Source organism: Cladophialophora immunda, assembly GCF_000835495.1.
Source record: "Cladophialophora immunda strain CBS 83496 unplaced genomic scaffold supercont1.1, whole genome shotgun sequence".
NCBI lineage: Eukaryota > Fungi > Ascomycota > Eurotiomycetes > Chaetothyriales > Herpotrichiellaceae > Cladophialophora > Cladophialophora immunda.
This window is the reverse complement of record NW_015622541.1, coordinates 5,001,391-5,024,648: the sequence shown is the minus strand read 5'-3', so window position 1 is coordinate 5,024,648 and position 23,258 is coordinate 5,001,391. Positions and strand designations below refer to the sequence as shown.

General features: G+C 52.6%; 6 protein-coding genes across 10 annotated transcripts; 5 read left to right on the top strand and 1 right to left on the bottom strand.

Annotated features, from left to right (window-relative positions):
• Positions 1–587: 587 nt before the first annotated feature.
• On the top strand, positions 588–2,189 carry PV07_01465 (uncharacterized protein; the record flags this gene model as incomplete). Its single annotated transcript, XM_016387994.1, has 1 exon — positions 588–2,189. The coding sequence occupies one exon, from the start codon at positions 588–590 to the stop codon at positions 2,187–2,189; it is 1,602 nt and encodes a 533-aa protein (XP_016254922.1).
• Positions 2,190–7,072: 4,883 nt separating this feature from the next.
• PV07_01464 (uncharacterized protein) lies at positions 7,073–10,135 on the top strand (the record flags this gene model as incomplete). The annotated part of the gene is made up of 5 exons (XM_016387993.1): positions 7,073–7,158; positions 7,214–7,257; positions 7,303–7,336; positions 7,573–8,712; positions 8,789–10,135. 5 exons carry the CDS (start codon positions 7,073–7,075, stop codon positions 10,101–10,103), a joined length of 2,619 nt encoding a protein of 872 aa, XP_016254921.1. The 3' UTR covers positions 10,104–10,135.
• Positions 10,136–10,659: 524 nt separating this feature from the next.
• PV07_01463 (uncharacterized protein) lies at positions 10,660–12,011 on the top strand (the record flags this gene model as incomplete). Its single annotated transcript, XM_016387992.1, has 2 exons — positions 10,660–10,713; positions 10,833–12,011. The coding sequence occupies 2 exons, from the start codon at positions 10,660–10,662 to the stop codon at positions 12,009–12,011; spliced, it is 1,233 nt and encodes a 410-aa protein (XP_016254920.1).
• Positions 12,012–12,950: 939 nt separating this feature from the next.
• PV07_01462 (uncharacterized protein) lies at positions 12,951–15,221 on the top strand (the record flags this gene model as incomplete). Its single annotated transcript, XM_016387991.1, has 6 exons — positions 12,951–13,208; positions 13,307–13,388; positions 13,502–13,666; positions 13,847–14,351; positions 14,536–14,635; positions 14,772–15,221. The coding sequence occupies 6 exons, from the start codon at positions 12,951–12,953 to the stop codon at positions 15,219–15,221; spliced, it is 1,560 nt and encodes a 519-aa protein (XP_016254919.1).
• A 1,477-nt stretch (positions 15,222–16,698) lies between these two features.
• PV07_01461 (uncharacterized protein) lies at positions 16,699–18,743 on the top strand (the record flags this gene model as incomplete). Its single annotated transcript, XM_016387990.1, has 6 exons — positions 16,699–17,136; positions 17,204–17,358; positions 17,421–17,553; positions 17,628–18,110; positions 18,270–18,590; positions 18,660–18,743. 6 exons carry the CDS (start codon positions 16,699–16,701, stop codon positions 18,741–18,743), a joined length of 1,614 nt encoding a protein of 537 aa, XP_016254918.1.
• Positions 18,744–19,507: 764 nt separating this feature from the next.
• PV07_01460 lies at positions 19,508–20,825 on the bottom strand. 5 transcript variants are annotated; one of them, XM_016387989.1, is made up of 4 exons: positions 20,702–20,825; positions 20,552–20,599; positions 20,369–20,490; positions 19,508–20,321 (listed from the first exon to the last, which is right to left on the bottom strand). In XM_016387989.1, exons 3-4 carry the CDS (start codon positions 20,387–20,389, stop codon positions 19,938–19,940), a joined length of 405 nt encoding a protein of 134 aa, XP_016254917.1. In that variant the 5' UTR covers positions 20,390–20,490; positions 20,552–20,599; positions 20,702–20,825; the 3' UTR covers positions 19,508–19,937. The 5 variants fall into 5 exon arrangements, with proteins under 5 accessions (XP_016254917.1, XP_016254914.1, XP_016254915.1 ...); XM_016387986.1 differs by having other exon boundaries at positions 19,508–20,490; positions 20,682–20,825; XM_016387987.1 differs by having other exon boundaries at positions 19,508–20,490.
• Positions 20,826–23,258: the final 2,433 nt, after the last annotated feature.

The following is a 23,258-nucleotide window of genomic DNA, read 5'->3' as shown; positions in this document are numbered from 1 at the left end:
CCCCATAGTCTCCTGATCGAATTGGGTAGTAATGCTAAAACTCAACTATGCTCGGTGTTTCCTGGCAACCGCCGTACTGCTAGTACAGTATAGACGCCGTACGAGTGGGGAGTCATGGATCTACATTTCGTTATCCAACTACTCTATCCAACTACTCTGTTTTTCTCCAGGGTTCAACCGTCGGATGTTGTTCGAGCATCTAATGTTCGGAGTCTAGTTTCCCTCCTCCCTCCCCCCCCCCCCCAAAAGCAGACAGTGTGTAGCGCAATGATGTCCCGGTACGTGGTCTCCGATGGTGCTCCGTCCCTTGGAAAGTAGTGGGCAAAGCGCGCTACAAACTCATCGAGTCCCGAGAACCACCCCGCCGCTTCGCAGTGGCGGCTAGGGTAGGTCCGTGAGAGAATACGGGCCGCCTTCGGGGCGCTCAAAAAATAAATGAAAAATTATATAGGCAGCAAGTGACTTTTCTGGCCCTCTTTTCCCCGGTCCAGGTATGATCGATTCAATGGACAAAGTTCGTTGTCAGATCTGCATGCTCACAACCAACCCAGAAAAGGCCCGGAAAGAGAGAACCTTGGATTTGCATCATGTTGTCGACAGACCCTGCCGTGCTCATTGGACTCCTATGCCTTAGTATTGCCGGCTTGACGGGCGTTGCGGCCTTCTTTTTCATCCGAGCGGTCTACCGGTACCTTACGGACCCATATGACCTGAAACGCTTCCCTGCTCCCAGCATTGTCGCCGCCGTTACCCCCCTCTGGTGCTTCAAGCACTCTGCAGTTGGGAATAGATTTCAGGCGTTGGACGATGCCCACCAAAAGCTCGGAGAAATGGTTCGGATCGGTCCCGACCACGTTTCCATCAACATGCTCGAGGCGATCAAGGACATCTACGGGCACGGGAGCATGGGCAGACTGATGAAGGCGGATTTCTATGATACACTCGCAGGCGAATACCACAACATTGCCAACACTCGCGACAGAGAGGAGCATCAGCGGAAGCGCAAATATATCTCCAATGCATTCGCGCTGTCGAACATCCTGGAGTTGGAGCCCAAAATTGCCGGCACTCTTTCGCTGCTGCTGTCGAAGCTGGACCAGATGGCATCCACAACAGAGCGCTCCCGAGCGCTTGATGTTCACGACTGGCTCAGTTTCTTCACGTTTGACGTCATCAGCCAAGTCGCCGTTGGCGAGACATTCGGATTTCTGCAGAATGGCTCAGACCAGTTCCGGGGCCAGACGAAATACGGCAAACCTGGGAAGTGGCATGTAGTACCCTCGACCATAACCAGTCAGCGCGCGGCCTTTCGGTTCAAAGTGGCGCTCGGTCAAATGTCCAAGGCGTGGTACGATTTTTGGACTCGAATCCTGTGGTTCTCGCGCGGCAAGACCGACGTCGACATGTTCACGGCCGTCGCCATTGGCCAAGTCCGTGAGCGCATCAGGAAGGACAAGGATCTGGAAGCGTTCCCGCCAGATTTCATGTCCCGACTTCTCAAGGACAAGGAGGGCAAGCCACGGAACCTCCCCTTCATGGAACTGGTATCGGAAGCCATTGTCCTGCTCAATGCAGGAAGTGACACCACCTCCTCCGGTCTGACGAGTGCAATCTGGGAACTCGCCACTCACCCCGCAGCCCGAAAGGAATTGCAGAAAGAGTTGGACGGTGCCCTTGGGGAGGTCGAGCTGGACAACGGTTTCCGGGTCGCAACGTATGAACAAGTGAAGGACCTCAAATACCTTCAGGCATGTCTGACCGAGACGCTGCGCCTGAATCCGCCCATTCCGTACGGCCCTCCGCGCCTCATCATCGACCCCAAGGGCGTCATGGTTGCCGGAGAGCACTTTCGGTACGGCACCACGGTCTCGGTGCCCACGTACTCCATAATGCGTCACCCTGACATCTTCCCCGATCCCAATGCCTTCAGACCGGAGCGCTGGTTGGAAGGCGATGAGATTCGGAAGGAGATGATGCAACAAGCATATATCCCATTCAGCACGGGCCCTCGAGCGTGCCTAGGCCGTAACCTGGCCACTATAGAGCAGCATATTGTCCTGGCCACCCTTTTCCACAGATATGACCTCGAGCTTGTCGACAAGAACTTCATTCCGCATTTGAAGGAGGGTTTCAATCTAGATCCCGGTCCCCTACCGATTACTATCAGGCGTCGCAAGAGGAATCACTAAATCAGGCTGAGATGAAGCCAGATTGAATGACTACGTATAAAGCCAATTAGCTGTTGGCGAAACGCAGTTGACAAAGTACTTCTTCAACCTTACGCTAGTTGGCCCACGTACTGAAGATAGAAGACAAATAAACAATGCACGCCCCTCCCCTAGACCCTCAAGCAAGCGAGATATGACTTTCCGGAGCCAGAAGCATCGAACTGTGAACTGTGAACCTCTTGAATGTGTCCCCTCAACCCTGTACGGCCTGGAAGCAGCCTGGTGTTCCGTGACTCTCTTCATGCGGGCTGAACATCTCCGGCATGTCTTTTGCTGGACCTTACCCGAGCCGGAGGCGGTGTCACTCCTTGGGGGTGGAATAGAGATTAGTTCTCGAGTAGATTTCCCACGATCTCGGTGGCTTCTCCTCGCTGGGAGTATTATATTCGAGCTGTCCCAAGAGGGTACTCACTGAAGTTATTGAGGACGCGGCGTTGAGCTGGCCCTTTGGACCTGACATTCTGGGCGTTCGGGTTCAAAAATCGTGAATTCATGGCAAAAAGCAAGAAGCCCAGCGCCGAAGAGAGCGGTGCATGTCCATATGTCGGCAATATCATGGTCGCTTCTGTCGCTGCAGGTCAGGAGGATGGGAGGAAACTGTCTGAGCGCACTGCAGGTACTAGCGCAATCGATTCACCAACTGTATGAAGAACAACCCGCATTTCGATTTCAAGGGCCGACTATTCATTACCTGAGCCGGCGGGTGGAACACTCCCGACACTTTTGGCGGGGAATCAATGCTCCGCCACTATGAGGCAAACGTCCGTCCTCCGCCGACAGGCCCAAGGTCCCAAGCGCTCTGGGTTCTACGCGCACATTTGAACCGTATTCAATACCCTTTTAAAACGAGCAGAGGGATCTCTCCAACCTTGTCGGGTCAAGAGTAACCAGAATTCCAGAAAGTGCAACCATGTCTCTCGGCAATACACTCACCCTCAATACCGGTGCTAAGATCCCGTGCGATACATCTCCCTGTCTCTAGGATCCTTGCCGACACTGCTAATTGGTCCCTTAGACAACGAGGTTATGGAACCTGGCAAGCCAAGCCTGGCGAGGTCGAGGAAGGTGTTTTCCAGGCTTTGAAGGCTGGTTACCGCCATTTGGTGAGTTTGACGATCGGAACACCATGTCTTCCCTTTCCATGCGCTGTGATGCGGCATGCTCATCTACAACTAGGATCTTGCGAGAATGTAAGAATGGCATTCCCGGGTTCGTGCCAATCCTGCCAGGCGTGGCTAAACTTTGTTTCCGTGGATCAGATATCGCAACCAGCGGGAAGTGGCACAAGCACTTCAGAGAGCCTACAAAGAGCTCGGGCTCGAGAGGAAAGACATTTTCATCGTATGGCTTCGCGATTCTCCTTCTCGACGTTGGATCCTGGCTCTAATATCTGTATACATGCCATCAGACCTCGAAATTATGGAACAGGTATTTCGGGCACGGCAAATTACACCTGGCATCAGAGACTGATCCGTGGCAGTGCCCATCATCCCGATACGGTACCTGTGGCGCTCGAGGACACTCTCAACGAACTCGGCCTTGAGTATCTAGATGTTGGTCCTTTCTCTTTGAGACTCCTTTGCTTGTGCCTTGCTTCCCCCAGTATCGAGGTTGACGGGAGGATCTCTCGAATATCCAGCTCTATCTGATGCACTGGCCCGTTGCCTTTAAAACAAACAAGGATATCTTCAAATTATTCCCGACGACTTCAGAAAATCCGGACTTTGTCGAAATTGACGACGACATCTCTATTGTAGACACGTGGAGAGGTATGTTGGGACGGGTTGACTACAAATTTCACGTGCTGAATCGCGTTCTGACATGCTCCTAGCGATGATTGAACTCCCAAAATCCAAGGTCCGCGCCATTGGCGTGTCAAATTCACTGATTGAATACGTATACTCTCCGCAAGAATCCTTCCCTACTTCTGTGAATGTTTCCAGAAGACTAACAAACGTGGAATGTGTCCTGGAAAACAGATTGAAGTCCTTATCAAGGCGACCGGCATCGTTCCGGCTGTTAACCAGGTCGAGAGACATCCTACATTCCCAGACCCTGACTTGTGTGATTATTGCGCAAAGAAGGGGATCCTCATCACATGCTATTCGGTACGTATCAGTCCCACAGTTCTGGCTATTATTGAGCACATCCAGGAAAACTCTGTCTGACTGAATGATTCTTTCTCTTTCCAGGCTCTTGGAAACAACCTCCAGGGAGTCCCGCTGGCGATTGAGCGGCAAGAGGTCAAGGATGTTGCCGCCGCAGCAACAAGGCGCCTCGGTCAAACTGTGACACCAGCACAAGTTGTGTAAGTGGGAACTCTGCATTATTCCACGCTCCACTCTCACTCTCCCTCTCTCTCTCCCGGTGCCCGGAAACACCCTGCTTCGACGACTAAGTGCTTACACAATTTTGTGTCCAGGCTTGCGTGGGCGGAATCTGGAGGACACATTACGATCCCCAAATCCGTGAACTCGGCCCGCATCAGAGAGAATTTTGTTCAGGTCGAACTGGCTGCTGAGGAAATGGAAGCAATCAATCAACTGGGGAAGCAAAACAAGCGTTTGAGCGTGCCATACAAGGTCCTCAAGCCAAGGTGGCCCATCAATATCTTCAAATCTGCAGACGAAGTCGGTGCCCCGCACCAGGTAAACTGTTAGAATAAATTCCGTCACTAGAGCCCCTTCGTAAGGCACGGGGAACCTAAACAGATGTCCTAGGAACGAAAGCCACATATCTACAATGGCCGTACAAGTTCAGAGGAAACGAATTTAGCTATTCTGTAAGCCCGGCCTCGCAGAGATCTACGGCAGGGCTCTCCTGTAATGTCCGCAAAGACACGCGCCCCGGCCATTTGTTGGGTTCAAAATGGGGATGGATGTTTGGATAGCCGGGGGTTGAGTGAGGGGTCTCAAGACGGTGCAATGATGTTCCTGAGAAGCTTCGGTGTCCAGGACTTCGTTTCTCCAATGAGTGTTCCGAAGCCTCTACTTTTTGTCCCTGGTTGGTGAGGGGAGCAAGAGGTTTGCCCAAATTTCTTGCTCGAAGCTCGGAGGCTTCTCCGGGCCCACGGCTATTGGGACTCGGAGAAATCGGTATATCTGTTCAACAACCAGACGTCAAGGCGCACGAGAGAACCTTTCTAGGAGGCGCTACATACTCGGGAGCCTTTACGCCGAGGAAGTCATTCGCCGACGGAATCACTCGAGAAAAATTGGCAGTGTTGACGGCGAGGCTCCCTGTTATATGTCTGGTGAGTTCTCCAGTTGACGCTGCAACCACTAACTTCCGCCCTTCCTGAGTACGCTGATGCTGGATTTGTCACCGGTCGATATTGCTTTCCTGTCATTTTGAAGACTCCCAACAAGAAATGAAAGACCTCAGCCATAACCGACTTCTGCAAATCGTGGCGAAAGCTGCCCGGGAAGGGTATGCAGTGCCGGCTTTGTGCTGCTACAATGTCGAAGCAATTATTGCCGGCGTGCGTGCCGCCGAGGCCAAGCGCTCGCCGGTCATCATCCAGTTATTCCCCTGGGCCGTGACGTACGCCGATGGCTTGCTGGTCCACGCGGCGGCAGAAGCGGCCGACAAGGCCAGTGTGCCCGTCGGGGTGCACATGGACCATGCACAGACACCGGAGATCGTCACGCGAGCGGCCGACCTGGGCGGGTTCGACGGAATCATGGTGGACATGAGCCACTACGAAAAGGAAGAAAACTTCCAAAAGACCAGAGAGCTGACCCGGTATTGCAACGACCGAGGAATCATCACGGAGGCAGAGCCCGGCCGGATTGAAGGCGGCGAGGACGGCGTCGGCGACACGGCCGACTTTGCGCTTCAAGGCCTGTTGACCAGCCCCGAGCAGGCTGAGGAGTTTGTGGCCTTGGGCATCCACTGGCTGGCCCCCGCGTTTGGCAATGTCCATGGCAAGTATGGACCGAAAGGACCCCAGTTGGACCTGGACCGGCTGCGAGCGATTCACGCCAAAGTGGGCGACCGGGTGAACCTGGTGTTGCACGGGGCGTCCGGGGAGTATTTTCACCAAGAGTTGTTCCGCGACGTCATTGCGTGCGGAATCGCAAAGTGCAACGTCAACGATGCCATGAATGATAGATTTGTCGAAGTTCTCCAAGACAAGGCGGGCAAGGCGCCTCTCACCACCATCATCGAGGAAGGGACTCTAGCCATGCAAAAGGCGGTCGAGCAGCACATGGATTGGATGAATTCCACCGGCAAAGCATAGCGAGCCGTGGGAGGATGGACGCGAAAACAAGCGGATTCAATATGGTCGACGACCTTCGAGCCCAGGTGCGAACTACGACCACAGTCATTAGATCAGATTTTCCCGGCTTCTTTTATAGTCTTGGACAATGTCATCAAAAGAGAAGTCTCGTCTGAGACCCAGCCCGCGTGCCTTTGTGCTGTTGTGTTCCGTTTAGCCACGCGTAGAGAATCGACTTCAGTTTTGGGTCTGTTTATTGTCAGGGAAATGCTGGTTTATCATGCCCGCCAACACGAGACGAAGAATCTGTGGGCCATCATGTCTTGAATCGAGACACCAATATCAGGATGATTGTGGGTAGTATTACTCGGTCTATGTATCTACTCCGCTCTCCGTACTCAGGGCCTCTGTGCCTTTTTCCGTGAGAATAAGGGAGGTCACACCGGGGAAGGCCAGCTTATCAAGGCGGGCTGATGTGGCAAGTTAGCCGAGGCATCGATCATATGTGAAGTAACGACATGGACACTACGGGAGCTCTCCTGACTCCATAGCGATCGTCACAGATCAACTTCTGTCGCTCTCCAGGTAACGCCGGCTGCACAAGTCGAACCTAATTCAAGCCATGGTGCTATTAAACCCTCCTAACCATGCTGTCAATGGTGTTGAGGCCTCGTCCATTTTGGGCACTCGACGGACCTCTCAAGTTTGGTACTTCGAATTTTGATCTTTTATTCTTGTTGCCCGCTAACTCAACTTCCAATAGTGACCGATGCCGACTGTATGCCCGTTCAAAGCCCTCAGTCGCTGGTGCCGAAGCGATCTAGGTCAAGGGAGCTGCTAACTAGGAGACAGGAGAAGGATCAAATGTGACGGTCAGCGGCCCAGGGTACGTATGCGTGGACTTGGTGTCTCACACAGGCCTCTTCCAGACAGATTGACTGAATTTGAAGGACCTTCTAGTGTGGAAAATGTGAGAGGGCCAATGTCAATTGTGCCACTACTGCAACGTTGCGGCGAAAGACAACACGTCGAGGGTTAGCCAAAGCCCCAATAGGTCTCCAAGTTCATTTACCATCAGTGTGGTTGTAGGAAGTGGAGAAGTACTAATGTAGACCGCAACAGTTATGTCGAGCCGACACAGACTATCATCGCAACTCTGGAGGGGCGTCTAGAAGAAGCCCAGGCAGAGCTTCATCGAACTCAAGCCTTGAACCAACAACTACTGCACGAAGTCCAATTTCTCAAGGCCCAATTCAAAAAAGCCACTTCTGCTTCTTTATCTTCTTCTTCTACAGGTGTTGTTACTCACCAGGGCCCAGGTAGCTTTCCATGTTCCACATCATTGCCACCACCACCACCACCACCACCACCACCACCACCACCACTGTCCTCCACCGTGGACGTCTCGGGCGGCGATGCGTGCGAGGACTCGATAGACGAACCCGTCTTGCGACACCTTGGGCGTCTGGTCCAGGACGGGTATGGCTCTTTCTTCTTTGCCGGTTCGCCCTCGGGAATCCATTTTGTCCTGTTGGCCCAACGGCAGTATCAGAAACTATTTGCTACCCAGGAAGTGTTTCCTGAGTGGATGTTCCGACTAAATCTGACCCCTGTCCTCCCCAGCCAAGGCCGGGGCAGTGTCTATCCTGCAACATTGCCATCCACTAGCAACGTCTCTCACTCCAACACCAATTCGACCTCATCAACTGGGTTTATGTTTGGCTCCCTCCAGGGGCCGGATTACCCCCGAGATTTCTACTCTCGCCATGTTAGCACGTTCCTCGGCACCTGGTCGTCCTTGTATCCCATTTTCCCTCCCGACCAGCTCGCCGATGTGGATATGATCGGTGATGTTGTCCGGACCTCCATTGAGAATGGTCGTCGAGATTTACCTCGCCGATTCAGTTTGATGGCGATTGTGGCCTTGAACGCTTTGGCCGATCTATACATCAAGAAGACGGATTCTGATGCCATCCAATATTCCGTCAATGCACACACGCAAGGGAAGATACGCCAATTTCTTGCCGATACTTATCTACAGGTTGCAACCATAGGCAGCTTCTCGAGTCTTCAGGGAATCCTCGTATATCTCTTATTCCTTCAATCCATCCGAGAAAACTCGTTGGCCATCCAGATCAATGGCGTTTCTGTGAGGCTAGCCCAGTCTCTCGGGCTTCATCGACACTCGAGACGTTTCAAGCACTCTCCAGATGAGACGGAAATGCGAAAACGGGTCTGGTGGTGTGTCTATATTCTCGACGTGTGAGTTGCCCCTGCTACCCGGGGAAAAAGGTCTCTAGGTCGAATTGAATCCTAACTGGCATCTTTGTAATCCTAGTCATACATCCATCAAACATGGGCTTCCTAGATTGATCCAGCAGAAGGATGTCGAAGTCGACACATTTGCGGATGCCGATTTTCCAGAGATGTCAATCCAGCAGCTCCCCTCGAATAATACACTCGGCGAACCACAAACTCTCTACTGGTTCATCCAGCATATTCGCATTGCACAGATTTTGGGTCGTTGCCTGGACGAACTCTACAAGACACACTCTCGTAGAGGGGGGCCGGCAAAGATTGCCCGACTGGAGCTGGACCTTCAGAGGTGGCGCCAGAACCTCCCCTTGTCGACCGCCACGCCTCCACTTGGCCCAGATGTCCCGAGATTATCTCCAAATGAAATCAGGGGAGGAGACCTACTTCCAACGAGGTGGGCTCTCCTCCTGGGGGAGCTGGCGACTATTCTGATTCACCGACCGGCATTGACGTTTAACCACCGGGTCCCGCAGTTTGCCAACAGCTTACAGGCATGTGTCCATGCCTCGGAAAATATCCTCTCCATCTTTAAATCGGGAGCAGACCAACAACAACTACGGCAGCTGTGCTTGTTGCTCCAACCTTGGCCGTCAGGAATTGACTTGATTGCACATAGTGCACTCATGCTCTTGTACAGCCGGTGGGTCGGACTCGACGAGCTTTCCATTGCCAATTCGTCACACCGCTTGGACGCGGAGCCTGCAGGACTTCCACGCAGGGAGCATCACTCCTATTCCTGCGGCACCACGAGCCTGAGCAAGTCCGTGGACGGAGTGCGAGCAGCAATAGACCTGGCCTCCTTGTTGCAAGCTCGATTTCGTGATACACAACTCCCAAATGATCCGGCGTCGTCGTCATCGTCATTATTGGTGAACAACTCCAATGGTCACGGTCATGGCCATGGCGCTCCCCTAGCCAGAATGACAATTCTCCTCGAGTCTCTTCTGAAACTCACCTTACAACATGAGTCTCTCCATCTTTTTGGCGCCGCTCCCGAAACCCTGCTACCTCCGGGATCACAATCGGTCCTCTCCACCGAAAATTTAGCATCCCTGTCATCACCAACATCAACACATGTAGATGGTCTCGGTCCCCTTGGTTCGACCTCGTATCCCTCGTTGATGTCGCCGTCGTCGTCATCAGCACAACACCTCGTTGCGCCCCAGCCTGAATATCCGGCCGACGACAGCTGGAATGTGCGCCAACTGAGCCTGCTGAACACCATTGACGACTCCCCCAATTGGATGGCGTGGGATTTGGAGGCATTCAATCAGATGGATCTTGACCCCTGGACCGATTTCCCCCTTTTATCATGGGACTATGGTACCTACGAGTAGTCATCCTTCTCCAAAGAAGGAGCAAACAGACAAAAATCGTGACTGCCGAGTTGCCTCCTACTAAAATTCGAATCCATGACATTCGTTCGCCTGCTCTTCCTCTTCTCACACCCCATCTGGTCTTTGGCTAGTCTCCTCTGCCGTGTGTGGCTGGCCACCTACAGGGGCCTTTTCCAAATGCCAGTTGAGCGACGCTACGTGTAGCCTTCTAGGCTTAGACGGCATCCCCGAGTTTCGGCATTGGAACGACATGGGTCGCACGTTTTGGACTTCGGCACTTGCGATTGGAAATTCTGGCGAATACAACGAAGTCCTAGATCATGGATCCCGCAGTTCTTCAGCCCACCGCCCCACAAGGGGCGCAGAAACAGCGGGATAGTGTCTTATTCCGCCACTATCTCCTGCTACCCCTCAAGTATACAATGGAGCGCAGCGGCCTCGACTTTGACCATGTGAGATGGCGGACGTGACCGTGGTTGTAGATGAAATTTTTTTGTACGACCTTCGTCGATCGATTGCTATCCAATCTTGCAAACCTGGTCCTCTCTAGAATACAATGGGTGAAGAAGGAATTGCTGGCCGCCAGACCAACGGGGTCACCAAACCACTGGTAAGTGGGCAGCTCAGCGCATGCGCTTCACTCTCCTTGCATCAAAATTGGCTGGCTGTGGGAGTTGCTACTACACAACATGATGACTGACTGACTGTTTCTGTTTCCTCTTGAACTAGGCACGCGTGAATGGGCCGCGGATCAAATCTGTCGCGCCCCTCCACGTTGGACAATTTATGTTCGCCCGGGTGGAAACCGACACTGGGATTGTTGGTTGGGGGGAAGCTGGAATCTGGGGCCATATCCAGGCAGCAGCGACGGCCATTGAGCGATTTGCGGAATATCTCGAGGGCAAGGCGGCGTTCACGATCGAGCACCACTGGAATGTGATGCACCGGTTCAGCTACTTCCAGGGCCTGGCGATCAACGCGGCCATCTCAGCCATCGACATCGCGCTGTGGGACATCAAGGGCAAGGTGCTCGGAGTGCCAATTTACGAACTCCTCGGGGGAGCCTGCCGTACCAAGGCGCGCGTCTACGGGCACATCTACGAGAAAACGATCGAAGGCGTGCTGGCCGAGTGCCGGCGAAAGATGGACCTCGGATTCACGGCGTTCGGGCACATCAACCCGTTCCTCGACGAGGGTAACGATCAAGTGTACTTTAAGACGCACGTCAAGAAGATGAACGACGCGATCGACAACGTCAAGCGCATGCGGGAGGTCGTCGGCGATAAGGTGGACCTCCTCATCGAGCTCCACCGGCGCCTCACTCCCGCGGAGGCGGTGACCTTCTGCAACGGCATCAAGGACACATGCCCGATGTTCGTCGAGGACCCCATTCGGCCGGAGAACGCGGACGCCATGGCGCGCGTGGCGGACCGCATCTCGGTCCCCGTCGCGACGGGCGAGCGCTTCTGTACCATCTACGAGTTCCAGGCCCTGCTGGCGCGCGACGCCGTGGAGTTCGCACGCATCGACGTCGCTGTCTGCGGCGGCATCACTGGGGCCAAGAAGGTCGCTGCCATGGCCGAGGCCCATCACGTCCAGGTCGTGCCGCACAACCCGTTGTCGCCCATTGGCCTGGCCGCCTGTCTTCAGGTCGCCGCGGCTATCCCCAACTTTGCCATCCAGGAGTACGCGACGGGGTTCGAGTCCGGCTCCTTCACCTCGACGACCACCCACCTTGGTGCCGATATCGTCGACCTGGTGCCCGTCCCCAAAGACGGCTTCGTCGACATCCCCAGCGGGCCGGGCTTGGGCGTGAACGTCGTCGAGAAGGCGCAGGAGATCCGGCCACCATTGGTCCAACCCATCAGCATGAGGCCGCATTTTGATGGCTTTGTCGTTGACCAATAGATAGATAAGCCACAAATGCTCTATACATATAATCGATTGGTTTGCCGAACAGAATAATTCCCGGTCGGTACTTGACTCGTTCTGCGAAGAGAGGCGAGTCCGATTGCTGGCTCCGCAGTGACTCGACTTCCAAGACCTCCGTTGATGCGACGATTATGAAAGTCCATCAGTTCGATTAGAATTACAGTATTCTGTCTGACCACTCTATTTGCTTTGGGTCCTAACCAAACAAGACTTGTTATATTCATTCATCTTCAAGAACACGGGGGACTTCCGTCCCGTCTGGCATGTCGCTAGGCCCCTTTCTGACCCCCAAGACCGAGTCGCGAGACCGGTACGAGGTCCTCGGTACAGGTCGCGTTCTCTTTAGCGAGGCGGAATAGCCTGTTATCCCGCGCCTCTAGTGCCACCTAATACTATTGGCTTTTGGGCGGGTGGAGAAGGCGGAATAAGAACTTATTCCGTCCAACCTGATGGTAGGAAGGGGGCGACCTCACTCAACTTTGTCAAAAATTGAGACCTCTTCGCTGGAAAAAGAGGTCTCTCAACCAGGCTCGCAATAAGCGGGAGGAAGGAGATACCGCTCCTCTTTTCGCCAGAGGCTAGACTATCCCACCCCAGGGGGAAGCGGTTTGATCCTCAAGGGTCGGATGGAGGGCGGCCCATGCAAAGCTTTTCTTTGGGGTGCGTGAGTGGCTTGCAATATATAAAAGCAAAAAGAAAAAGGGGGAGGCCCTTGGTGGTTCATTTCCACGCTGCCTTTGAGTGAGCGACTGACAGGCCTGCTTGACTATTCAACTTTGAAGGCCCTCCAGAATCATTCCACTCCAGGTTCCTTCCTTCGAGTCATTATCAACTCTCCCCACTATTTGGTTCTGTCTTACATATACATCACTTATCAACCCTGCCTCACAGTATAGAGACGTATCGACCAATCTCATGGACTCAAGCGAACAGCGGCTCGAGCCCGTGACTGTTGCGCCTGAGGCGGTTCACGACATGGAGCGCAAAGGAGCTGGACACGTCGAACTGCGCGAGCAGGGTCGTCCTGATCCCAACTCGGATTTCGTCGAGCTGCCTCCCGACGTCAAGAAACGGCTGATGTGGAAGGTCGACTTGCGGACGATCCCCATGCTCGTCTCCCTCTATCTCCTAGCGTTTTTGGATCGGTCAAACATCGCCAATGCCAAAATCGAGGTGCGTCGACATGCTGCCCGCTCCGGGACCTCTTTGCAGCAACCCAAAGTGCGTTTTGTAATGCTCACTCACTCATACTGGGACCGTGTGCCCTGCAGGGAATGCTGGAAGACCTTCACATGGCTGGAAATCAGTACAACGTGGCCTTGTCCCTGTTCTTTGTCACCTACATCATTTTCGGTCAGTGAGGAATCCCGTCAGACTCAGCCCTCCCTCCCTCCCCTCTCTCTCGCTTTCCCCATCGACTGGCGTTTTCATCGGGAGACTGATCGTTATACATAACCCACATACAGAGGTTCCTAGCAATGCCGTCCTGGAAAAGTACTTTGCCTTTCGTCCGTCATGGTGGATTGGGGGACTCACAATGGCATGGGGAGTTATGATGACTCTTCACGGCGTGGTCAACAACTATGGCGGACTCCTGGCAGTGCGACTCGTCATGGGCGCCCTCGAGGCTGGTACGTGTGCTCTCTTGGATGGACATCAATTCCATCCATCCTCCTCCACTGGCCCTGACCCCTACTTCATCCGTCTTTGGCACCCCCTCCGTCTCTGCAACTTGAGCAGTTGCTGCATACCCCCTCTCTGAACCCCATCCCGGATGGAGTGTTGACCAACGGACATGGATTGACCTACAGGCTTCTTCCCCGGCGCGGTCCTGCTTCTCAACAAGTGGTACACGAAGTTCGAACTGTCGGCGCGGCTGGCCATCTTCTACGCCGGGGCCGCCATCGCTGGGGCCTTCTCCGGGCTCCTCGCCTACGCGCTGGTCAAGATGGACGGCCTGGCCGGCGTCGCGGGGTGGCGGTGGATCTTTATCATCGAGGGCATCGTGACCGTCGCTGTCGGCGTCCTGGTGCCCTTCCTGCTAGCCGACACACCCGAGAAGCACTGCAGCTGGCTCACCGAGGACGAGCAGCGCTATCTCACCGCGCGCCTGGTGTCCCAAGACGGTGGTCAGCACGTCCACTCCAAGGGCCGCAACTTCAGCTGGGCCGTCTTCTGGTCCGTCATCGGCGACTGGCAGCTCTATGTCATGGCCGTGGTGGCCTGGTCCGAGTCCATCCCGGGTTACGGCTTGAAGTTCACCATGCCCCAGATCATCAAAAATATGGGCTACACCTCCAGCAATGCTCAATTGATGTATGACCCCGTCCGCGAGGACAAACCCTTCTCCCTTCCCCGAGAACCCCTGGTTTCGTTCTTATGTTCTACGCCCCGTCTGTTGCGGTGCCACAGGTTTTTATGTTTATGTTTATGTCTATTTCAAGGTGCATGTATGCATGAGTCAATATGCTAACCCTCTCCCTTCTATTGCTCAAACCAGGACGATTCCCCCTTATTTTTGTGGCGCCATCAGTGCTTATGTATTTGGTCGCTTGTCCGACAGATTCAAGCGGCGATCATATTTCCTGGTTATCCCGCTGGTGCGTCGGTTCCCTAGTGTCCCTTTTGGTCAACTCCTTGCAAGGAAGCTAGACCGGCATTCAACTCTTTCTCTTGGCTTGTTTCTGTGCCTCAATCATGACAACTGACTGACGACTGTGTTTTTCCCGTCTCCAGGTCTGCCAAATTGTCGCGTACAGCATCCTGGCTGCCCTATCCACTTCGATTAAGCACCATATCGGCGCTTGCTTCTTTGCCGTCATCCTCGCCGCCGTTGGCAGCTATCCCCTGACGCCCGGGAATGCCACGTGGATGTCCAACAACCTGGCCGGCCCGTCCAAGAGGGCCATTGGGCTGGCCTACCTCTTCACCTTGAACAACTGCGGTTCCGTCGGCGGGTCCTACATCTATCAGTCCTCCGAGGCGCCCTCGTACCCGACGGGGTTCGGCTGTTCGCTGGCCTTCTCCGTTGCCGGGATCGGCGCGGTGATCGTTCTGGACGTCGTCTATGCCCGGATCAACAAAGAAAAGGAGCGGCTGACTGAAGAGGAGGTCCGAGACATGTACACCGACGAAGACCTAGCAAAGATGGGAGACCGGTCGCCGCTGTTCAAATACACGCTGTGACACGATACCGTAGACTTTCGATGGGTGGTTGTTGTAAGTATGTGAGGAACAAAGGAGAAAGTAAGCACGGACCAGCAAGCTATAACACCTTAAGACGGCCGTGTGACTGTTGAAACAGCTTGCAACACCGGGCCAGACCGGACTGGCCGCGAAAGAGGCAAGTGAAGCTGGATCTAAGCACAGCTTATGGAACCGGCAGAACAAGACAGTAAATAGCAAAGCTAGCGTAATTGATATCTCCCTTGAACCAGAACATGCGAGTGTCCCGCTCAGTCGCATGTCTTCTGTATCTGTCATCACGTGGGACGAGTCGGAAAGGTGTTGTCAAACCATGTGTTACGTTTGTCTCAGGGCGTGTGGTACGACTACTTCAAGTCTAGTTACGACCAGCGATGGCCAGGAATCGACTCCTTAAGTCAGATTCGACTCCCAAAGGATTTGCAATTCCTGCTTGAAGTTAGAGGAGTCGATTCCTAGTCAACTCCTATCCTGACATTCTTGAGACGTGTCTAACTATATTAGAAAGGTGGCTAAAGGATTAGAAAAGATAAGCGAAATAATGCTGGCGATACTCTCTCGTCCAATCTTCTCTGGTAGTAGAGGAGCTAAATTCAGGTCTCAGTCTATACTATATTAGATTTGAGGAGCGGAATAACCCTACTCCACACAATCAGGGGGCTGATTACTTAAGGAGTCGACACAAGAAGTCGATCCCCCCTAGTGGTGGTAGTAGGGTGGTCGGAGTCGGATTCGGAAGAGTCCATTCCTGGCATCGATGGTTACAACAGACAGAAAGCCGTGCTAGCGCTGCAAAGATACCTTCTTCAGCCGACATTGAGCTATACTATCTTATTGGCCTGACGCCGAAGTCATCAGGCTGCAATGCTATGTGACGATCAAGCCGATTCGCAGGTTTGCGTCTACAACGTGGTCAGTCGCTGCCTTACTTTGGGTCGAGGAGACGTCCTCACCAATGGTCTGCAACGCGAACACAAAAATAGGCCCGACTTCCCACGTGTAAGCATGCGAACGGTCTTCAAGATCGCATCGTGCCACGTCTCTGAGAAGCCATGCCAGCACAAGAACGAATTTACTCAAATCATGTCAAACGCACCTCGCAAACTTTTCACCAGAATGGTCGGTTCCACCTTTCGCCGCCCGAAGGAAGATCAAAGTCCAAAAGGCAGAATTGTAGCGAGACCGATTTATGTCCTAACCCGCTAGTACAGCTGTACCGAAGGCAACCATGACTTTGATCGTGGTAGAATTAGGGCCATAGAAATCGAATGGTGAGGAGTTTGTACTACAGTGTGAACTCGCCAGCCGTCTGTCTAATTTGGGAGCCTCCTCCTGCTGGGTATGCGTCGACATTGTCTCTATTTTGACAATGCTAATATCACCTCGTTGTTTGGCCTGCAATTTTTTTTGATCAGCCCGCTCCCCTGGGATATGTCTAGACGACCCTGAACAGCCTCAGATGACCATACAACCAAGCTTGGTGACTGTTCAAGCGCACAGCTCCTTGTTGAATATCTGCTGGGACCCAGAATTCTCGACGCGCCGGGATCTGTGCTATAAATCAGAAAACGAATCTTACCTCAAGTCCATTGCCGACTGGGAATCAGAAAGCCCAGTCGGAAGCCCTGGCTGGCTCTCAGATTTAGAGAATGCAATCAGAGGGTTCATGCGAGGACCTGACCAATCTGACTCCTGTACTCCAGAGGCCGATATTGTGCTTGCATTTTGCCACAAATCGACGTTCAAACAGCTCCTCGGAGAAACAGAGGCCATCTACAGTTCGTTACCCCAGAATGCTTGGTTAGATGAAAGACACTTCAGAGAAGGAAAAGTTCAGGCGAGGACGCAGAGAGGCGCTCTGACAGCGCGCGAGTTGTACAATGCATTGAACGCACCGGTAAGCCGACTGGGATCTGGTCTACAGCGGCCTCACTTAAAGTACGCCCAAGCTAAAGTTTAGCTAGCGCTTTTTCCTATGCCGAGAGTGCTTAATCGAATCCTGCGAGGCCGACAGCCAAAGCGGAACAATGGCTAGCACTCAGAATTCTGCATATGCGACCGTTGACGCCCTCTTGGATGAAGGCGATCCGAAGCAACCAGATGCAGAGCGGAGACTAATGTGCGTGAAATATTCCCCACTGCTGCCGTGGCTTCACTCACAGACACTGACATTCGAGCAAGATTTGTAACTGACCCTGACGGTTGGGTCATCCATGCACTTATCGGAACAGCATCAAGGCTCCAAGCATATGCCCTTCGAGATATCCTCTATAGACATCTTGCTGCTCAGACGTTTATTGGGGTGACTTTTGTGGTAAGTATGCCAAATCTGACGCTATCACTTGCAAGCAAGTAATGAAGTTGGGCACTCACACTCTTGTCGTGTAGTTGGCAGGATATCGCATGTTTGAGCTTGCATTTCACCTACCATATTATGCCTGGAGGGACGCAGAAGCTCAAATCGAAGATCACCGACAAGATTCTAATGGCCGACCAATGAGACAGTCCCACGACGTCTCTTTTCTTAACTGGCAAAATGACGGACAACTTTCATTCATACATCAAGCGCAAACTTCTTGCGTGGTTGCTGGAACGGATATCTGGAGATGGGTGGGGTACTGCTTTGTCGAGTCTTACTTCGACTGTGGTAACGAGGCTAGGGAAACCGTCATGACATATATCGAAGAGGGTGAGAGTGGGGGGCTTTTCATGGATCCTTGCACATATGGATGCTTTCCACTCGAGGACAACATCAAGGATCCGCGGGAGTGGTTTCTGCTCGTATTCCAGTGTCGTCTGCACCAAATCCGAACTGAATGGCGACAAGTGGTCAGGAATGTAGCCCAAAGCGTTCAGAACTATGAGGTACCGGTACGTTACAACTTGGAGGGCGGCACGAGGTCTGGTGCTCAGAGATCGCTTTCACAGCCTGCATAGCCAGACTAGTGATAGATTTCTTGACCACTAAGCTAACGTTATTTATAGTAGCCCCGTATCTTCGCTGGCCCAGCCGATTAACATGCTCGATAGGAACGCTCTTACGCTCTCACGCGGCAAAGAACCAGTCGCTATTTCAGAGGAGACAAAGAGCAGAGAAAAGAAATGCAAAAGCTAGTCCAGTGGGCCGTTGACGCTAGGAGACTTTTGACGCTTTTGTCACCATGTCTAACACGGACCGTCGATGCCTGCGACAAGTTTTGCTTGGAGTCTGCTACTTATTTCCTCGACGTCCCTGGAGCATCTACGATTAACATGTCGTTTTGTGCCCTTCGGTCAATTTTTGACGACCTGAAATCCATGAAGAAAACACTTGAGGATACAGCGCACTCTTGCAATTGCTTTAGCCAGAACGTGAGTTTCCTCCGCTTTCACATAGTTATTTGAATTCCAAAGCTTGCAACTAACATTTCACCCATGCAGCTTGAACTTAGATTGGGCAATGACCAGAGAGAGCTCGCAAAGGAGAACAACTGGATGGGATATGTCGTGATGGTGAGTCTATAACACTGGTAGACTTGAATGGAGCACAGGCTTAGTATCCACTTCAACACTGCAGTTCTTCACTCCACTGGTTCTTACACAAGGGATGTTCTCCATGGATAATCAGATCAGACAGGAAATCTTTCCCTTCGCGACTCCCAACTTTTCATCTTTTATGGGTATATGTATCGTTCTTTTGACCTCGGTACTGGGGCTTGCATACGCTCAGCAGGTTTTGTATTCGTTAATTTTGAGGGCATGGTTGGGCGTTGGTGCCTCGTTTCATCCGGATGAAACAAAAAGATGGCTTTTGGAAATGATTTCGGTTCCAGGAATGCCTGCTTTGACACGGCTGAGATGGAGGAAAACGGAAGATGTCGAGCAATCGGCAAGCGGAGGTCCTGTACCCTAGGTACTGATTGCAATTAGCAGAATTTATCCATGGTAGTGTTCGTACAAGTGTTCCTGATTGAAACAAAGGAACTCTTTTGGACTATGGTCATCAGTATTGCCTCCTTTGGCAACGTGCCTGTTGGTACACCAGGGCATCCTTACCAGTCTCTATACAAATTCAGCCTTTTACAGCCCCGTAGGTATCAGTGCTTGTCGATCTAATGGTCACCGCCGATCCACTTATCAGGACATACACCACACAGGAGGCACTGACGATTTACGTAGCTGAGTACTATGTTCTATATCGTATGGTCCTATTGATAACGATTCAACGCTTAGAAAGCAGAAGAGTTTCGGCGTAGTTTCGTGTAAGGGAAATTGTTACTTTATTAGTATCACATAGATAAGCGTGACATAGTACTAGTTGACAACATTACCCAAACGTCCTCACACCTATTCCCTCCTTTCCTATGTTTCTTGCCCGAATCGGGGGGAAATATAATGTATCTTAGTGCAAAGGTGACGACAGGTTCGTGAAACCCCTGATATTGCCGCCCAACAAAAGTAACGACCACAGCTCCGTGATTCCCAGCCTGCTCAATCTGGCTCGCTCTGAGCTCTATAAACACTCAGATAGATGTATGTCGGCCCTGAAAACATTGCTAGTGTTCAACACATTCGACCTGACAACGAATCCCGGTATCGCAAAGAATATACCCCCCAAAAAGAAAGCCCCAAAAATATCAAAACCAATCATCCCCATTTCCTTTCTACTCCCTTCATATTATTGAGTTTGGCGGCGGCGAAAGAGCCAGCACGGATAAATTAAGGAGGGACCAGACAGAACCTGCTGTGTTGTGTAGCGCCAAGGTATGGATCTTTAGGAGCGGACAAGAGCCGTGGTTGAAAGCATAAAACGAGTGTTTGCGGCCCAAATCGCGTCCTGACGGGAGTCAAGTACGGGAATTGGATGTCTTTATACCAAAGCGGCATATTGGTCGCGGTCTCCAGCTCTGGCGGCTGGGTTTGGGCGATCTTAGGGAATGACTGTTGCAGTGGAAATCGGGGTGTTGGATAGCACGCATTGGCTTCGGGCCGAGCTGGCTTCCTTTGGAATTCGCGATAAGCTCTCCTTGAGCCAGGAATCGAAACCTTGGTCGCTGAAGAGCACGGTCGTAATCGAACGAGGCTGTCATCGGGCAACGGCATCTGTTTGGATGAGCAGAAGTTGGAACAATTGAATTCAATCCCCAGACTCCCGAAACCTGTGCAATCATTACTTGGAGACCTTCTCAGTCTTGCACGCCGGGCAGCGTGCATGCCCACAGCTAGGACACGCGTTAACCTGAACCCGTATTGCAGTCGCTCCACAGGAGCTCTAAGGCGTGCGTTAGCTCAGGACGGTTCTGACTATATGAGCGTAACCCAAGGTACCTTACACAGGTCCAGACAAATAGCACCGGCTTCTTCTTAGATTTCGTAGGAGGCTAGATAATGAGCAATAAGTTAGGGACAAGTTATCTCCAACAGAACAAGGGCGTGCAGGGAAAGAGCGCATGAAGAGCTCACTAAGCGCGCCAGAGACGGACCATTGCAGAGCATTCTCCCCACGCAGCTTCGAGAGGTTCTAAGGCAGAAAGTCGCTGACAAGGAAGGAATAAAACGATTCAAAAGAATGTGAGAGAGCGCTAAGAGAAGACACTCATAATTAATGAACGGCTCCAGGAGTGAGGAGGTGCGTGCGCGCACTAGGTGTCCTCAAGATATGCAGCTATCATGCAGCTGTCCCCCTGTGGGGCCTGAGTAATCTCGGAACCCACCAATTTCCCTCCTACAATGCTCTCCTTCGTACTTGTTTTCTCTAGAATAACGAGCCTGAAAAAGCTAATTTAGATGTCTACAGAGTCAGCCTGGGCTGCAGAGAACCCAGTCCCATCATCGCCACCAACAAAACGCGTAAAATCGCGCAGAATAGGCCTGGACCAGGCACATACGGAGAGGCGCGTTCTGCAATCTCGGACCTCGTCCATCACCCACGGCGTAGGCCGATATATGGGTCGAGTTCGATGGACCAAATGCACGGATTTCTCGCCATCAACACAAACGAGATCTCAGCTCAGGCGCCTCTATCTGCTAAATTGGAACCTATGCGTCGATTATCCGTACCAAATGCCAGGAATCTGCCACGCCAGCGACCTGGTTATCGATCGACGAAGGCATGATCTCGTTCAAAGGACGTTCCGCGCATTCGATCAACAATAGCTATGTATGGTTGGCACCTTCCTAATTTCCCCCGTACGAAGGTCGGTTCGTGACACGAGGATGTCAAAGATTTCAAAAGGGATCCGTATCTGTGAGACTCTTACGATAAATCTCTAATAGAAGAGTCCATCCCAGCTGTACAGGCAGTAGATGACAATTTGTAAGTTGGTGGAACTCCAATGGGATAACTTTCTGCTTTCTTACAGTTACATTATCCGCTCCTCAATCCATTGGGGCCCGATAAACAAGTGGGACTTGGTTGACACGTTATAGGTTGGAGCGCAGGAATATCGTGCCATGCGAGAGGCTGGAAAGAGTTTTCCCAGCCTACACTCTGCTCTCTGATGCCAGTCAAATCGACATTCCATCCAGGGAAACCGGGAAATCTATTTCCTGTAGGCTCATCAAACCTAAAACACCGACCGCCGTCCTGGCATCTTTCTACATATCCATGGGGGGCGGTTGGGGTTTAGGGACTGCCAAAGGGTGAGGTTGACTTGAAATTTCCCCATGGCTTGAAGAGAAGCTAATTTTGAGAAGGCAGGGCTTTCTTCTGCGTCATATTTCAGGACAGCCTGATAAACCTTGATACTCCTTTCTTGCCCCTTTCAGTTCCGCGACAACCAGCTCATGTCTCGTGATATCCAGCCCAGGTATCAGAATTTGAGGCCTTGTTGTTTGGTCTTCTCCTTCGTCGAGTCCCCATACTCAATGACCTGCAGTGGTGGCGCGGTAGCCATTGGAGTTACGACGGGCCTGGATCGGGCCTTTGTAATCCATCCCCTTGTCGAAGGGAATGCTGTTGCCTGAGCGAGGCCGGCGCCGGTGATGCCAAGGTAGGACGTGAGATCAATCGACGAAAGCGTCTCCTTTGACGGAGCGGTCAGCACCGGAAGCCACCCAACGCTGCAGGAAACATAACTCACCGAGCCGGACCAGAAATACGAGCAGATCGAGTAGCCCATGATGTTCGACTCCGCCGCGGTGGTTCGCTTGCAGGATATATTCCCGTTGTACTGGCACTCGGAGAAAAGCGAGTACACGGGCGGCTGACAGACGCACGAGGCATAGGACAGACTGGATGAAGGCAGGTACCTGTCCGAGCAAAGCCTCGTTTCATAGTCGCCCCTCAGACAGCTCTGATACAGCCTGCTGCATGCGCCGAAGTCGTACGTCTGCGTGATGGTAGGGAGCGGAGGAGTCGTCATTGTCGAGTTGACCCGGTCATCGCACTGCGAGTGCCATTCATCTATATTGGCTTGGAAGCTGCTGTCGAACCTGTGGCTGGCCAGGCACCTTTGTACATCGCTTTCACAGCTGCTAAGTGTCAGCCTGACATTTGCTAACCGTCGAGACCTCTGTTGGTCGACCACATGGGGGAAGAGACTGCCGAGATGGATAGTCACTCCATCGAGAGACAGACTCACTCATAAAGCGAAGACAGATACTCCTGCGTGCAAAGGCACTCGAGCTTTGCTTCTTCCGAGTCCTTGCCTCCGCACTCATCCCGAAGTCTTGTCCACTTGATGCAGCCCGAAAGCTCTTTGAGGCCGGAGCCTGGAAGACAGAACTCAGCAGGCGGAACGAAGCCTGAATTGCAGAGACGAACAAACAGGGTGAGAAAGGTAAGTAGAAGCATCCTGACCGTTCCTAGACTTATGAGGCCTTGGGGTCTGTTATGATAGAGAGGGGGACTCGATGACTCTGGTGCAAGGCCACGATGGCACCATTGAGGTACTTAAGGCTGGGAAATGTGTGACAGAAGCCAGGTCGAGCTGACGACACCCTGCACTGCCCGGTGGCTTTGTTTTGGTAGTTTTCACCTCATCGGCGGGGAGCCAAGACGGACTGTCTCTCGATATTCAGCCTTGGGCTGGTGACAGG